Source organism: Cibotium barometz, chromosome 37 (genome assembly GCF_041138505.1).
Source record: "Cibotium barometz isolate CiBa-2024 chromosome 37, ASM4113850v1, whole genome shotgun sequence".
NCBI lineage: Eukaryota > Viridiplantae > Streptophyta > Polypodiopsida > Cyatheales > Cibotiaceae > Cibotium > Cibotium barometz.
In genome coordinates this window covers 17,694,014-17,710,261 of record NC_141082.1, presented here as the reverse complement: position 1 = coordinate 17,710,261, position 16,248 = coordinate 17,694,014, and the positions used below count along the sequence as shown (strand labels likewise).

Here is a 16,248-nt window from a genome sequence, read left to right as displayed (position 1 = left end):
TCCCAATGTCGAATCGAGGTACCACGCCAATGCCCCCTTGGATTCGCCCTTCAAGATTACACGCCTGCCTTCGCCTAGCGCTTGCCCTTCTACGTGCCCGAGCTGCCACCTCTCGCGACTATTCGGCTGTGGTAGCCTTTGCTTCGCCTGCGTGTATCTGGTCGCTGCTGCGAGCTGCTCACGTTCGCCTGACGATTTCGTTTGCCTAGCGCCAGCCTTCGCCGTGTAGCGTTTGTTCGCCAACGCTCACTTCGCCGTCTTCGCCAGCAGCGCTAGAACTCCATGCTTCTCGCCTATGGCGCTGCTTTCGCTTCAGTGGTGCTATCGCCTGAGTTCGCACAGCTCACGAATTGCTGCCCAGCTTATTGGATTCAGCGCTTCTGCGCATACGCTGACAACTCCCGGTTCTATTGGCTGGCGCCTTCTCGCTTTCTCTTCCAGCGGCTGGTTTCCTCAGCCTGTCACCTGCTGGTGTTTGTTGTGGGCATGGCTTACAGGTCAGCAGGTTTGATCACCCCTGGCCTTCTTCTTGGCTCTGATACCAGTTGTGTGTGAGATGTCTCAGCTTTCTTTGGGAGGGGCAAAATACTTTGTGTCTTTTATAGATGATGCCACACGCAAGGTGTGGGTTTATCCTCTTCGTTTGAAGAGTGATACATTCTCAGTGTTTCAGAAGTTTGTTGCTCATGTTGAGAATCAAACTGGTAAAACACTGAAAGCTTTGCGTTCCGACAATGGTGGAGAGTATATGTCCAAACAGTTTCAGGACTTTTGTGATGCTAAAGGCATCAAGAGGGAGCTCTCTACTCCTTATGATCCTCCACAAAACGGGACAGCAGAGAGGATGAACAGGACCATTCAGGAGAAGGTCCGTTCTATGTTGTCACATGCTGCATTACCTCATGGTTTTTGGGCTGAAGCTGTTATGACAGCCGTTCACCTTATGAACAGGTCACCTAACACGAGGCTTGGTGGGAAAGTGCCAGAGGAAGTATGGACAGGGAAGCCTCCGTCATACAAGCACTTGAGAGTGTTTGGTTGCGTTGCGTACGTGCACATACGCAGGGAAATGCGCACCAAACTTGATCCTAAGTCTCACAAATGCATATTCCTAGGATATGGTGACAGAGGTGAAATGGGGTATAGACTTTGGGATCCTGTGAATAGAAAGATTATACGCAGCAATGATGTCATCTTTGATGAAACATGCATGTATAAGGAGCCTGCAAGGGAACAGGAGCCTGGCAGAGTCATCTTTGATGATGATGGACATCATGGACAACAACAAAGGGCTGTAAATCAGCCATTACAGCAGGAAAACCAGCCCTTAAATGGTGCTGAAAATGGTCCAAATGGACAGCCAGAGATGGCAGAAGATATCCCTATGGATATACCACAGTTAGAGGAGATACCAGGCATGATTTTTCAGCCTTATGGCATGGAACAGGAGCCACCAATGGGTGATATGCAGGCTGGACAGCAACCTGCAAATGATGGTCATTGGGTACGGAGGTCCACAAGACCCTCCAGAGCCCCTGACAGGTTTGTTCCAGGGGTTGACTACTTGATGCTTACTGACTGTGGGGAGCCCTCATGTTATAAGGAGGCTTCACAGAGGGCAGACAAAGCTCTATGGGAGCGTGCCATGAAGTCAGAGATGGATTCTCTGCATAAAAATGGAACATGGAAGTTGGTGCATTTGCCTGCAGGCAAGAAGGTTTTGCCATGCAAGTGGGTATACAGGCTCAAAGTTGCACCAGATGCAAAGCCAAGATACAAAGCCAGGTTAGTGGCTAAGGGCTTCAAGCAGGAATATGGTGTGGACTTTGAGGAGATCTTCTCTCCAGTGGTCAAAATGACCACACTTAGAGCTGTGTTAGCTTTGGTTGCGCATGATGATCTGGACTTGATTCAGATGGATGTGAAGACTGCTTTTCTTCACGGTGATCTCCATGAGGAGATATATATGCAACAGCCAGAGGGTTATGCAGTAAGTGGAAAGGAGAAGCTTGTATGCAAGCTGAAAAAGAGTCTTTATGGGCTCAAACAGGCACCAAGAGAATGGTATCATAAATTTGATACATTCATGAAATCTCAGAAATTCAGGAGAAGTGACATAGATCACTGCTTGTACACTAAGAAAGCTTTGGATGGCAGTCTATTGATCCTCATCTTGTATGTTGATGATATGTTGATTGCCGGGAAATCTCGTAAGGAGATGGATACCTTGAAGCAGAGGCTGCATCAAACCTTTGGAATACATTGGCAAAGTCTTGCAGAGGTTCAATATGGATGGGGGGAAGAAGACTAGTACTCCTTTGCCTCCATATGTGAAACTCAGTGCTATGGACAGTCCACAGTCAGATAGAGACAGGGTTGATATGGCCAAGATTCCGTATGCTTCAGCTTGTGGCAGTCTCATGTATGCCATGGTTGCTACTAGGCCGGACATTGCATTTGCAGTGGGAGTGGTTTCTAGATACATGGCCAACCCTGGCAAGAAGCATTGGGAAGCAGTGAAAGGTGTCATGAGATACCTGAAGGACACACAAGATTTGTGCATTTGCTTTGGCAAACAGGATGCATTAGTGCATGGTTACACGGATTCGGATTATGCCGGTCATCCAGATAACCGGAAGTCTACTACCGGTTATGTATTTACATTCACAGGAGGTGCTGTGTCATGGATATCCAGGATGCAGAAGTGCACAGCCTTATCTACTACAGAGGCCGAGTATATTGCAGCCACAGAGGCTTGCAAGGAGGCATTATGGCTATCTCGGTTAGTGGTTGATTTGGGCTATACAGGGGATATTCCATTGTTGCATTGTGACAGTCAGAGTGCCATCCAGTTGGCAAAGAACCCTGTCTTTCATGCAAAGACGAAGCATGTGGATGTGAAGTATCACTTCATCAGAGAGGTGATAGAGAACAAGCAAATTCAGCTTGTTAAGATTCATACGGATGACAACCCGGCTGATCTGTTGACAAAGAGTTTGCCTCCGGAGCGGTTTGCTCATTGCAGACACTTGATGGGCATTGGATGAGGCCAGTTTCAGCCTTGATTTGGCCTTGTATATTATCATGTACATGCTGATTTTTCTTTTCCTTTACTCAAGGGCACTTTGCCTTTAAGTGGGAGGTTGTTGGGGTAAAGACGTTATGCCCACCCTTATAGTGTGTACAAGCCCATAAGTTATAGTACATAGTACACTTAGTACTTTTAATGTACTAAGTGCACTATGTGTACTAGTGCAATATACATGTGTGATAGGGGAGTCACACACTCATGCCTCATGATGAGTTGACTTATCCCCACAACTCTCTCTCTCTCTCTCTCTCTCTCTCTCTCCCTTGTTCTTCTCTGTGTATGTCTCCCACATGACCTAACCCTAATTCTTCCTTCTCACACACACTTAGCTCTAGCCTCTAGCGTCTAGTCTTCAGCACTTTTTTGTCATTGACTCATTTGAGTCCGTCCATGTATTCTGCCTCCTTAAGGCTTAGTCCTGACTCCTGACTCTTGAGTCATGACTCATTTTGTATCTACTTAATTATTAATATGACTCAAAAGCTTACCATTTTAGTGTAAATTTGTGCTCATTTTGATGTACTTCCAAAGTAGAATAAGTGTAGAGTAGAAAAATAAAATAAAAAAAGTATTTTTTGAGTGCCGTTCCCTCCCCCGTCCCCGTTCCTTACTTATGGCCGTCCCCCGTCCCGTCCCCGTCCCCGTCCCCGTCCCCGTCACCCGTCACCGTCCCCCGTCCCTTGTGACTATGGCTGAGCCTGAATGCTTTTATACCAATGTTGCATGCGCGGAAGCCTTTGCTATATTGATCCACAACCCTAAGCTTGATTAAGACTGAGAAGATAGAAGAAGAGAGAGATTGGTGTCAGGTTTTCTGTGATCGATAGCATTAGTAGCCTCAACATCAAATCAGTACCATTAGCAGTATCATCATCATCATCCACAGCGTCATCATCACCATAAGGGCATGGGACCCTATCGGCAGCCAACAATCTATTGTTGGCAGCCTACAGAGGTCCAAGCAGCAGGCGGCCAGGTGCTTAAGGCATGGCAGCAAGTGTGGGCAGCAGCATATTCAGCGCAGTCATTTAACAGAATATTTTATGTATTTTGTCCATGCAATAGGCCGACTGCATTTGTAGCTGGCCGACCTGTACCTCAGCATACTATATAAGAAAAAGTCATCATATTCATTTCATTCAGCAGAGATTCATCATTCCATCGTTCTCATAAGTTAGTACAGGATATGTAGGGCCAGAGGTTAACCCCTTTGGTGTTGACCAAGGGCCTAGCCATATACAAGCATTTATCAACCCTTTTGTACCGCTCTAAATGCTGACTTAGTTAGGGATTCTATTGTTCATGCTGAGATTTAGCCATGGCACGGGGCGTGCACGTGACATGTGGATCCTGGTTCAATGGTTCCAAAGGTTCGGGATCCTTATATGCTCTTAGGAGACTCACATGAAAAGCATTGTGAATCCCTACTTAACTTGATGACGGGTTGGAAACCTGTCATCCTTCCTCGGACCTCCTTGGACCACTGACCTTGACTTTGATTGCCTGAACACCTTGCCACTTCTCAAATTCCACTCCAAGTCCAGTTGAAGAACCGTGCATCTGTTCCCCTTTGTCCCCATGCTTGCAATCCCTTTCCCTTAACACAGCTATGGTCTCCTGCCGAGAATGATCATGCTTGTTGCTTTGCCTCGGGAACTGATTTGAGAGTTAACTGGTGTCCTCCTTTGAGCACACTCTCCCAAAGAATGCTTTCCTCTAGCTTTGCTTGCTGGGGACCACCTTATAATGCTACCTTTGTTGTACTTTGTTACGGATTCTGTGCACCTTCCTAGGACAACTTGGCTAAGCCTAAATGCTTTGATACCAATGTTGTATGCGTGGAATCCTTGCTTACTTGATCCTCAGCCCTAAGCCTGATAAAGAACAATGATGCAAACTTTAATGATGATTAGACAGAGAGAGGAGAGAGAGATGAGCTGTGTGTTCAATGTATTGTATGGTACAAAAATGATGATGTCTGTACACCTTTTGAGGCCTTTGGCCTGACCAAAAGGTTGACTTTAGACCTTCTACTGACTGCCTATGTACAAAGATGGTTGTGCCTTATATAGGCTCCCATGATGCAAGTCGGCCTGTGGAACTGTTGGTCGGCCTGATAATACACACGACTGAGAAAAGTACATGTTTTATGCTATGCTTACATGCGTGTGGAGTCGGGTTGTTGATGTGGCACCACTGGATTCTGCAGACTCATATATCTACTGAATATCATGCCCTAAATGAATGCCTACACTACTGCCAGATGAGGGATTAGCATGGCACGCTGTGTGCACGTGACACTAGGCTTGTCGGGACGTAACATACTTCTCCCTTTCTGTTCAATTCACGTCCTCGTGAATGCATAAGGAGACAAGCCTATGTAAGTGGATCCGGACATGCGTCCATAGCATCTACTCAAGTCTATTGCCTGTTACCTAGGCTAGTGTAAGACTCCTCTTATAGATCCTGCTGCAAAGATCCAATTGCTTACTGTTAATCCAACTTTCGTACACGAGCTGAATCTCAATAGGACATCTAGTCATAGTGCAATAAGCTCTACCGTAACAGCCCTAGCACAGACACAAAACAACTCAACTGTCATACCAGATGGTACTACATTAGTTCTCAGCAAACAGTAGTCCACTGAATGCACAATGAAGTCCTAGTGCCATGTACTTCAGGTACAAGATCTTCCCTGTCCAATCCTCATCTGAGCTGAACGGAGATTGTGTTTTCACACATAACCGGTAGATACTTACGTTTGCTTTAGGGCAAGCATAAAACTCCCCATCAACTTGCGCGTATGTTACATGTCCTTGAACAACCTGAAAGCATATAGCTAACAGCCACTTTCACCAAATTGGGATAAACCAAAGGTCTACGCAATCCCATTAACAGAGATCCTGAAGGACAATGGTTATAACGTATTCCACCACTAACATGACCATGGGTTACACCCCATCGAACAAGTGGAAAATCCACCCAAGTCCTTGAATCAAAATAACCCCGTGGAATTGTGTTCACCTTGGAGTATAAAATGGTCCAATAGTCCATTGGTCTCGACATTCAGTCTAAGACCAAAAAGCAAACCTTCTCATCTCTTTCATGGCGATAACGAGAGTGTGTGGTGAATTGTAGAACTTGTCACCCTATGAGTGACATGGCAATAATGCTTAGACAACCAAGAAAGTCCCTTATCTTGTTTTCACTCTCATAGACTAGGATTGCTCCTTTTAGTGACCAGAGGGTCAACTATGCCAAAGCACAGAGTGTCTCAAACAAGAAACGTGTGAAGCCTTAGGAGATCCTACATGAGAATATACTTTGGCATCCCATACCACCCGAGTTCACCCCACATAAAACCTCCGTTAAGCATGATCATAGGTGGAATGGCCAACCTTTCCCCCTACTACCCAGCCAAGACCGAAACCCTAACGAGGTTTCAAAGACTCGACATCGTTGTACGCATCGCTTGACCGCGATGGATTGTGGCTAGCGATTCACCACCCGACAGTAGGTTCAATTCCTCGAATCACTGAGGTCTAATTACCGCAAGCTTGCTTGGTACCGATGGCCCCAACCTAGCGCCGCATGCCACTAGGCCGAATCACCTACCTTGTAGTTCCATGGCCATGAGATCCTGCACGCTTCCTTGGTAGCCCTAGGCCACCATGTGACTACTTGACCTCTTGTGTCTAATAAGTGATCCCGAGGTTACTTATATAGTAATAACTTGGCTATTATTGGCCCTTGCTTTATTTATAAGCTTTTGGCCATTATTAGCCCTATGCTATTGATTATAAGCTCTTAGCCAATGTAGACCTCATCTTGCTAGCGCCCTTAGCCCACGTGTGAACCCTTCAAGTTCCCACCGCCCAGCTAAGCTCTTAACCCTATTCTTAGGTTAACTCTAACCCTAATCTCGGATCAGCACATGCCCCTAGCCCTAATCCTAGGCGTGTTGGGACGTAACAATCACCATCATCTGAACAATTTTACAAGGACACAGGTGGGTTTGGCTAGCACTCTCCACCCAACCATATGTTACAAACCGAATACAACGTCAAGCCACTCCCAAGCATGCATTTCCCATATCATGGACTGAAGGAGCTCCCCCTTCATTTTTTGCATTGTAATCTAGATCTCAGAGGGCTATAATTTCATTTATGAGCAGATGTTTTATTTGGACTTAACTTTTCTTGGGGGGTAAAAGTGACTAGGTGATGTGTGCTAATCAGAGATTGGGCAGAGACTGGGTGCTTGCATGATCGGCGAAAGCATGTTAGGATTGCATGCATTACTAGGTTTATAGAGATTCTTTGGAGCTTATCATAGTCAAACTTAGATAAGCTCATTGCATATGGCAATCATGGCTAACTTTTGGCATCTTTTTGGCTTTTGCTTTTATATAGCGTCCTCCAGAGGTGAAATTGGATGAGGATGAGTGGCTGGACAAGATTGAAGGACTCAAAACACAGAAAGACATGCAGGAGCTTGTTGTGAAGGAAAACATTGGTCGCAGTGGCGGAATAATGCTGGAAAGATTAGCTGCTGAAGCCAGCCTTTACTTGTAGGAATCTCCTACTCATGGAAGCCTTAGCTTTAGACTTTAGGCCTACTAGTACTTCTTGTTCTGTGGCATGTCTTGGATTTTTACTTAGCATTATTGAAAGCACTAACTTGTATAAGCCAGAAATATGCTTGCACAGCTTCTGACACGTGCATAATCTTTGTTTGTATGTGAAAGAAAGCCATGCATACAACAAGGGCACAAACACAGTCTATGTTGTAAGCAAAGTACCCCTGCCAAACTACCGTGCAGATTTGGACAAGAGGCATGGGTCTAGTCAGCGTGAGGTATGGGTCCTTTCCTGGCAAACGTTACCTTCTGCCTTTGGTTATCTTGTGTATGTGCATTATAAGAGGCAATATAACATCTGCGAAAAGAAATGTTCATGTTCCTGGAGCCTGGCCTGGTATTTCTCTCAGGTTCATGCCAGGAGCTTGCATGGCTACTTACCCTAATGTATGCGGTTGTGTTTGGACAGATTCAAATGTCTGCTGATACTGAGCTTCGAGTTGAGCACGTGCTTGCCAGGTTCCGAGACTCTGGTTCTGCATCTTCCAGTGCAAATGGCAGGCAGGATAGCTCAAATGACCTTAGTTCAAGGTCAAAGCAGTCAAAAGTTCCAGTCAATGATGAGACAGAAGCTCCAAAGCTTGACAAAAACAAGTTGAGTTTGGAGTTAAGGGATCAGCAACAGCAGTTGCAGGTGCTTTATGATATTCTTGTTAGGCTATTATTCCAAAGTATTGCTCTACATCACATGTATCACTTCTAGACTAATATGTTCTCAAAGATAAAATTGGGCCCAGAACTACTGCCAGTACCAATATTAAAATTAAATTGAGTACTGTTCGAGTATCAAATAAGGTTGCAGATAAAATTTCCCAGTTGTTGCAGTTAATAAGATGATGCAGAAGGGATATTTGGCACCGCCATATATGGACTAAGCATTCCTTCATATTCCTATGGGGAGGATTATGGGATAGAGCTAGTTAGGCTGAGATCAAATGGCCATAAGTGAACAATGAGGTGGTGTAGGTTCGTATGGGTTGCATCGTCGATGATAAAATGAAGAGATAAGGCCCTATAAATAACTCCAAGGGTCACCTTTTTCAGTGAAGAACTACATTAGATAATTCCCTTCTGTAAAAAGGGGGTTCTCTCCTCTCAAGCTTGGTCTGAGAGCAGTCCTCTAGCACATCTAGCAGCCCACAATTTTGCTAAACTTCTACAGTCCACAACCTTGCAAAGCTTCTAAACTTCAGATCCAGCCTTCAGGAAGATGCAGCCGGCAACAGAGCTTTAGTCTCCAGCTCCATTGAGGGCAAGATCTAGCAACCCACAACGTTGCAAAGCTTTAGCCTTCTAGACTTCAAATCCAGCCTTCAGCAATGTGCAACCAGCATTAGTGCTCCAGTATCCAGCCCTAGTTGAGTACAAAGTGCTATCCTAAAGCTGTGTTTTTTTTTTTTGTGTCTCATAAAAGATTGAAGATGAAATGTTGCAATTCTCTCCTCTTAACTGCAGGTTTTGGGCTTTATAAGATTGAATCAAACAAACTGCTTTTCATTGCATGTGAGCTGCAGGCAAGCGACTCTGTTAGAGCAATGCTCTCGTTTAGAGAGAAGCTGCCTGCCTATAAGATGAGGGCTGAACTTATACAGGCTGTTGCAAAAAATCAGGTGTGCTATTGCTATTTTTTTCCCATGGTGGGATTTATCTGTCTCTTTGCAAGGAATTGACGCTTTGATTAAGCTGTTGCTAACACAAAATGGCCCATTTCCAGCTGCTGAAGTAGACTTTCGTGTGTGCTTATGACAGGTCCTGGTAGTGTCTGGAGAAACTGGCTGTGGCAAGACAACTCAGCTACCACAGTTCATTCTGGAGCATGAAATAGCCAGTGGGCGTGGGGCTGATTGTAACATCATCTGTACTCAGCCTCGGCGTATCTCTGCCTTATCTGTTGCAGCTCGTGTTGCAGCTGAAAGGGGCGATAGCTTGGGAGAAACGGTTGGCTATCAAATTCGGCTTGAATCTAAACGTTCCCCAAGTACCCGGCTGCTTTTCTGTACTACTGGTGTTTTACTTCGGAGATTGGTATGGGTTCATCCATTGTTGATCTGAGAGAGGCATTTTTCCATCTATTAAGTAGTAGAAGTGCCCTATAAAGTACAGGATTACTTGATATATCTGCTCTTTTGCACAAACAACAAGAGACTTGGGTGAAAGAATACATATAAGGTTGGAATATAACATTCATCAATGTATCATGACATAATTTAGTGTGTGTGCCCTTGTTTGGCTGTGTTGGAATCACCAACAGGCCACCTTGCCTTGTTTGTTTTGTCCCCCTCTATGTGGTGCGTTTGGCACTCCTTATCGCTATGGCAGATTACAGGAATTCTAAGCATGTCTTCAAAAGCTTTAGCCTGTTTTCCATCTGGATCATACTGATACAACCCTGTACCATCCCACCAGGCAGTCTTATGGTCAGGTTACTAAATAAATCTGCAGAGTTGCTGAGGATGGCAACATGTCCACTGAAATCCTTCTTGCAGTCTTCAAGAGAGCTAACAAGAGAAACGGTTTGCTCGTACGGGAGTACGGGGCGGTGATGTTGTCTTTATCTAGCACTATCCCTTGGAAGCCGTTCTTTTCAGGACTTGCCAGCAGATCCAACAAATGCCCGGTATACAGCCACGTGCGGCAGAGCCGCTTGGAGATCCCGGGACACAACATTGAGTGTGAATCCCAGCAGAGTTAAGCCTCTGCCCAAGCTTGGCAAGCATGGTTCTGGACACTGTGTATGTAGACCCTACAGATGTGCTGGTCGAGGTCAGCACCATGCAGGAATGGTCCGTACACAGCTGGGAGCTAACCCGTACAGTCATACAACAGGCATAGGCTACTCTGGTGTGTGTTCCCAATCAAATTGGTGCAGTCAAACTGGCCTCTCATCTAGTCAAATAGAGCAGCTAGTCAAACTAGCAAGCTCCAGTCAAACAGGAGATAGGGATACTAGTCACACTAGCAGAGCCCAGAGCCCTAGAGTGAAGCACTACTAGTCATACTAGCCTAGAGCAACACCACTCATATTGGCTAAAGATAGACACAATGGCTAGTCACACTAGTATTCATCATGTCCCAGAGAAGAGCTTTTGGACTTAATGATGTTCTTACATCACAGCTATTCATGCTTCGGGACCCAAATGGTGATAGCAGCCCCACGTGTGGTGGATATTGAGGCCAGGTCCTCATAAGGACCACACGATATGAGTCCAGACACATGAGGTTCTTCTGCTACCTATTTCTAGTGTACACAGAGGGGTCTACATAGTATGTTGTCTTTTAGTTTTTCATGTTGTCTTGGCATCCAGTTTACTCATGGATCACATGTAAAAGCTTTTTGGTCTCATACACCTTTCGCATCTTTTGTAGACCTTAATACAATCTCTCTCTCTCTCTCTCTCTCTCTCCATCCCGCCTCCCTCTCACAGGCTACAGCCCGCTGTTCATGCCTCTCTTCCCTGTAGCCTGCCACCGTGCTCTCTCTCTCTCTCTCTCTCTCTCTCTCTTTTCCATTTTTCTTTTCCATTTTCTGGTTTTTTATCCAGACATTGTATTAGATCCACCATGATGTAACTTTTTGGTCTCATAGGTCATTATGGCCTTTTGAAGACGTTAATATAACATTTCACTTCATTTCATTTCACACACACACACACACACACACACACACACACACACACACACACACACACCATGCCTGCGTTTTTTTTTTTCGTACACACCTGGGGCCCACTCAAGTGGGTGGAGCCGATTTCCCCTTCCAACAATTAGCCAATTATCATGGTCGGGCAAGGGCCACGCACCATCGGGCAAGAGCCACGAATTAGGCATCCCCCATGACCACCGTGATGAGTCGAGCGCTGGAACAGCGGAGGGGTCTCGTCTGGATCCTCCTATCTCGGGTGATCCACCACCCGAGGAGGAGGAGTCACTCGAGTGTTCAAGGGGCAAGAGCCCGAGCAACCAAACACATCAAGCGAGCATAGGTGTCCCTTTATAACATGAGAGAGCCTAGTGGGACTTGAACTCATAACCTAGAGGTTATAAGTCGCAAGCTTTGACCACTACACTAACTCAGTTGGGACCCATGCCTGCGTTTTTAGGGTTTCGCTGCTGTATTTAGGAGTTGCTGCTCACCATGCTTGCATTTTTAGGGTTTCATTGCTGTATTTAGTGCCTGCGTTTTGGGGCTCTCTCTCTCTCTCTCTCTCTCTCTCTCTCTCTCTACACGCCTGCACCCTCTGGCTGCGCGCCCCCACCCACCCTTCCGGCTTCCGCACTTGGGCGCTACGCGAACCCGGGCCCCTCCGCCTCCTGTATTCCACCCACCCTTCCTCAGGCCCCCAAGGCAGCAACATAATTTTCTCTCTTAGGCCCCCAAGGAGGCAGCAACATAACCCTCTCTCTCTCTCTCTCTCTCTCTCTCTCTCTCTTTCTTTTGCGCCCTCTGCAGAAGAGCTACCACTCTGAGCTTGAGCGCCATCATCTGCCTCCTCTTTTGGAGTACAATGGCACCTACACCTACCCGATTATCCAAATGGGAGGGCTTGTATGGCAAGTTGACCGACATCATAGACAAGATGGAAAAACACATTTCAGGACAGGAGGAGAAAAGTGTGCTAGGGGATTTATCAAAGGAGAAAAGTGTGCTAGGGGATTTATCAAAGGACGGGTTGAAAGTGATCAAAGACATACTGGTATGGCAAGAAGACACGTATTTAGGTGAAATCAAAGCATTACGAGAGGAACGGTCAACCATGCAAACAGAGATCTCTCAGCTTAAGGAGAAGGTGAGATCAGCCCTGACATCGAAGAAATCAAGGCCGAGCTCAAGAAGGGGTTTGCTGAGGTGGTGAAGGAGGAGGTGAAGGTGGAGACAGCTAAGGTGAAACAGGAAATTCAGCAAGAGGCTGAAAAGGATTGGGTGGTGGTCCAAACAAAAGGGCGAACGGCTTTGATGAATGCCACCCTTGAGGAGGAGAGAATGCTTCAGGTACGCCGATTGAACGTATGGGTGACAGGCATGCCCGAAGGGGAAGGCTCTACTCCCGAAGAGGATGGGAAAATGCTATGCAAGAAATTGGGATATGACGAAGGTGAGACACCCTTCAAGAAAGCTTGGAGAGCAGGTAGAGACACTTCTAGTCCACGTCCTCTCATATTACAGTTTGAGGATGACACAGGAAGGGTTACATTTTTGAAAAAAAGGGTAGTAGCTAGAGGTTTACCTGGGGACAGAATTTACTTGGATGATGACCTTAGCAAGGCACAAGCGGCACATCGCAAACAAGAGATGCCCAAAGTGAAGGCGACACGAATGGCGGGAAAAAAAGCCTTCTATCGCGATGGTCATGTCATCATTGATGGCAAGATCGTCGAATAGGGACTCGGGGCCTATGAGACAAAGGTACAGATGGCAGTGTGGAACTGCAATGGGTCACTGTGGTCAGATCCAGGGCGTTTTGAGGAGGTGCTTGGAGATCGGGACATCATTTTTCTCACAGAGACACACCAGAGTCAAGAGAGGAGTTTGCCGAGGGTGACAGGCTATACATGGGAGTTTGCCCCTAGAGGACAGACTAGATGGGCAGGAGGTGTTCGAGGATCGGGGGGAGTGGCTGTACTTTTTAGGGAGGAGCTCCGGCCACGTGTTACAGTGATGAGCCGAGATGAGGCGGCTAGGTTCATGTGGGTCAGAGTGCAGCTCACGGGTACGAGGGCGGTATATATTGCTGTGTGCTATTTCTCACCAGATGGCTCACTTTTTGCTCTGGGGAAGTGTCATAGAGATCAGATGGAGGATGCTATAGCAGAGGAGGGGGAGATATTCATAGCATTGTCGGAGGGATCACGGAGTAAAGGAGGAGAGGGGATATTTTGCTAGTGGGAGACTTTAATGCTAGGACCCAGAGTAGACAGTGTGAGGTGTATGACATGGAGGATCCACATTTGAGGGGGCTGGATGAGGAGGACCTTGGGACACAGAGATCTTCGGAGGATTGAGGGGAGATCAAAAAACATGGGAGACAGCTATTGGTGTTTGGTGTGCATCATCGGCTCATTATTTATAATGGTTTTGAGAGGTGGCCAGGCTCAAAAGCCTACACTTGTTTTCCATGTGGAGGAGGGAGGAGCACTGTTGACTACATTCTTGGTCCCATAGAGACCATGAGTCTCGTGGACTCTTTTTCCATCCCTACTTGTCCTATTGGGGCGGATCATACATACCTGCTACTATCGTTATGAGCACATCCTTCTAGTTCTACCACTTTACCTACTACTAGTACATCACTTCACCCTACTATATATTTAGCACATGATTGTGATCTACCGAGGTCTTCTTCATCTAGACCCACACTCACCTCTTGACACTCTTACTACATAGCTTACAGATTTATTACATACATCCGCCCTATTGAGCGTCCCACATTCTTGTAGGAGTACCACCAAGAGTAACACTGGAAAGATGCCCCAAAATAGTTGGTATGATGAGGAGTGTTGGGCTACTCGTTCACGTCTCAAATGGGAGGTAGAGAGAGGTGAAATCTCGGGCCACAAGGCACAGAGATTTAACCAATCTTTAACTCGCCGTAAGAAACGCATGTTCGATGAAACCAAACACTGGGACATGTACCACTTATTTTTGAGCAACGATTCAGCTGAGGCTTGGCGGAGGCTACGGGAACACCGATCACACACCCCTATCTCTGACCCCGAGATCTCACATACGTATGCTCAGTCACTATATGATGTGCCAGATCAGCCGCCTATACCCTATCCTTCAGAGCCTCGGCCCACTCACTCTACTTTCTTTACAGTAGATATGGTGGAGAGTGCTATACGCCGACTCTAGCACAGACGCGAGGAGGACCACACAGGCCTTAGAGGTGAGCATTTTTAATATGCAGCCGACACGGTGGCGCCATTTATAGCACATCTCATGGCTATCGTAGAGGGGTTCCTGCCCGCATGGACTTTACACACTATTTCCCCCATCCATAAGGTTGGCGACCCTGTGGACCCGAGGCCACATATTGGCCAAACTTTATGGGTCGGTCATTGAGCATGAGCTCAGTAAATTGGCAGAGATCTTTGGATTCAGAGCTACTGGGCAGGCTGGTTTCCGCCGAAACCACTCCACTCTTGATCATATCTTCACACTTGGGAGTCTTATAGAGGAGGCGAAGGCACAGAGATGTAGATTATAATGCTGCTTTGTGGATTTCCGCAAGGCATTTGACATTGTGCCTCACGACAGACTTATGCAGAGATTGCAAACACTTGGGGTACCATCAGAGATGATATGGGGGATTATTGCTTTGTATGAGAGAGTTGTGGGTCGTGTGCAATGCCTGGGCGGATTATCAGAGGAGCTTGCTAGCACTATTGGTGTTAAGCAAGGATGTCCATTATCTTCCACCCTGTTTGGATTATACATTGATGAGCTAGCAGATTTTGTGTGCAGGAAGGGGGGGGGGGCAGTGGATCATCTTTGGCAGATCTATATGTAGCTTTGATGCTTTACGCAGACGATGTAGTCTTGTCTGGGATACACAACAGGGGTTATAGTGGCACATGGATGCCTTGGGAGAGTTTTGTAATCAGAGGGGCATGACGGTCAATCTTGGTAAAACCAAGGTTATGATTTTCAATACCACGAAGCAGGGGCGAGAGACCACCCACATCATATACCAGGGCAGACGTGTGGATGTAGTGACTTCATATCTATATTTGGGTGTCACCTTTACTAGCTTGGCGGGGAGGTTCTTCATGAGATAGGCAGTTCAGGACACAGTAGCTAGAGGGTATGCAGCTTTAGCTTTACTTGAGAGGCAATGTCACCAGGCACATTTTCAGGAACCCCATACAAAGGATGGCTTTTTGATACCATGGTCACACCAGCCTTGATGTATGCATCCCCCATCTGGGCTCCAAGACTATCAACGAGCGGATGGCGAGGTTTAGAGTGCCCACAGATACTTATGTTCTCACGGATGATTGATAGTAAAACCTCGACACCACATGAGATAGTTTTGGCCGAGTTTGCGTCTTCGCCCATGCTAGTGGAGGCACTCTTTGAGACAGTGACATTTATTTAGCGGGTTAGGCACATGCCCCCAAATAGATTACCGAGACAGGCCCTAGAGTCATCAGAGCGAGTAGCTGCATCAGGGCGACAGTCATGGTATGCAGAGGTTTTACAATGGTTTTCACTACATGGGATGAGTATGGATTGGCTCCCTCCGTTTCAGTATGATGAGGACCATCCAACCATGAGACTCTCCCGTGTAGAGAGGAACTGATTGATACGTCAGGATTTGATACAACTATACACACATCATACATGGATTGATCCTCCACAGCCTCTTCTTGTGAAGAGGCAGCACTACCATGATCATTTCTTAGAGGATGGGTTTGTGTAGAGACCGGGTTACATGGATGTATATATGTCTCATGCCATGTGCACTACTATTGGTCAGCTTCGGGTATCTTCACACACTCTAGAGATAGAAGCAGGGAG

General features: G+C 46.4%; 1 protein-coding gene across 1 annotated transcript in view; it reads left to right on the top strand.

The window, feature by feature from the left end:
• Nucleotides 1-16,248, top strand: part of LOC147617019 (RNA helicase family protein) — a 70,305-nt gene that overhangs the window by 28,440 nt on the left and 25,617 nt on the right. The window contains exons 3-7 of the mRNA XM_086776646.1: nucleotides 7,504-7,661; nucleotides 7,843-7,948; nucleotides 8,140-8,364; nucleotides 9,245-9,340; nucleotides 9,480-9,755. Of these exons, the coding sequence (XP_086632772.1) occupies nucleotides 7,504-7,661; nucleotides 7,843-7,948; nucleotides 8,140-8,364; nucleotides 9,245-9,340; nucleotides 9,480-9,755 (861 nt within the window). The remainder of the gene's footprint in view (nucleotides 1-7,503; nucleotides 7,662-7,842; nucleotides 7,949-8,139; nucleotides 8,365-9,244; nucleotides 9,341-9,479; nucleotides 9,756-16,248) is intronic.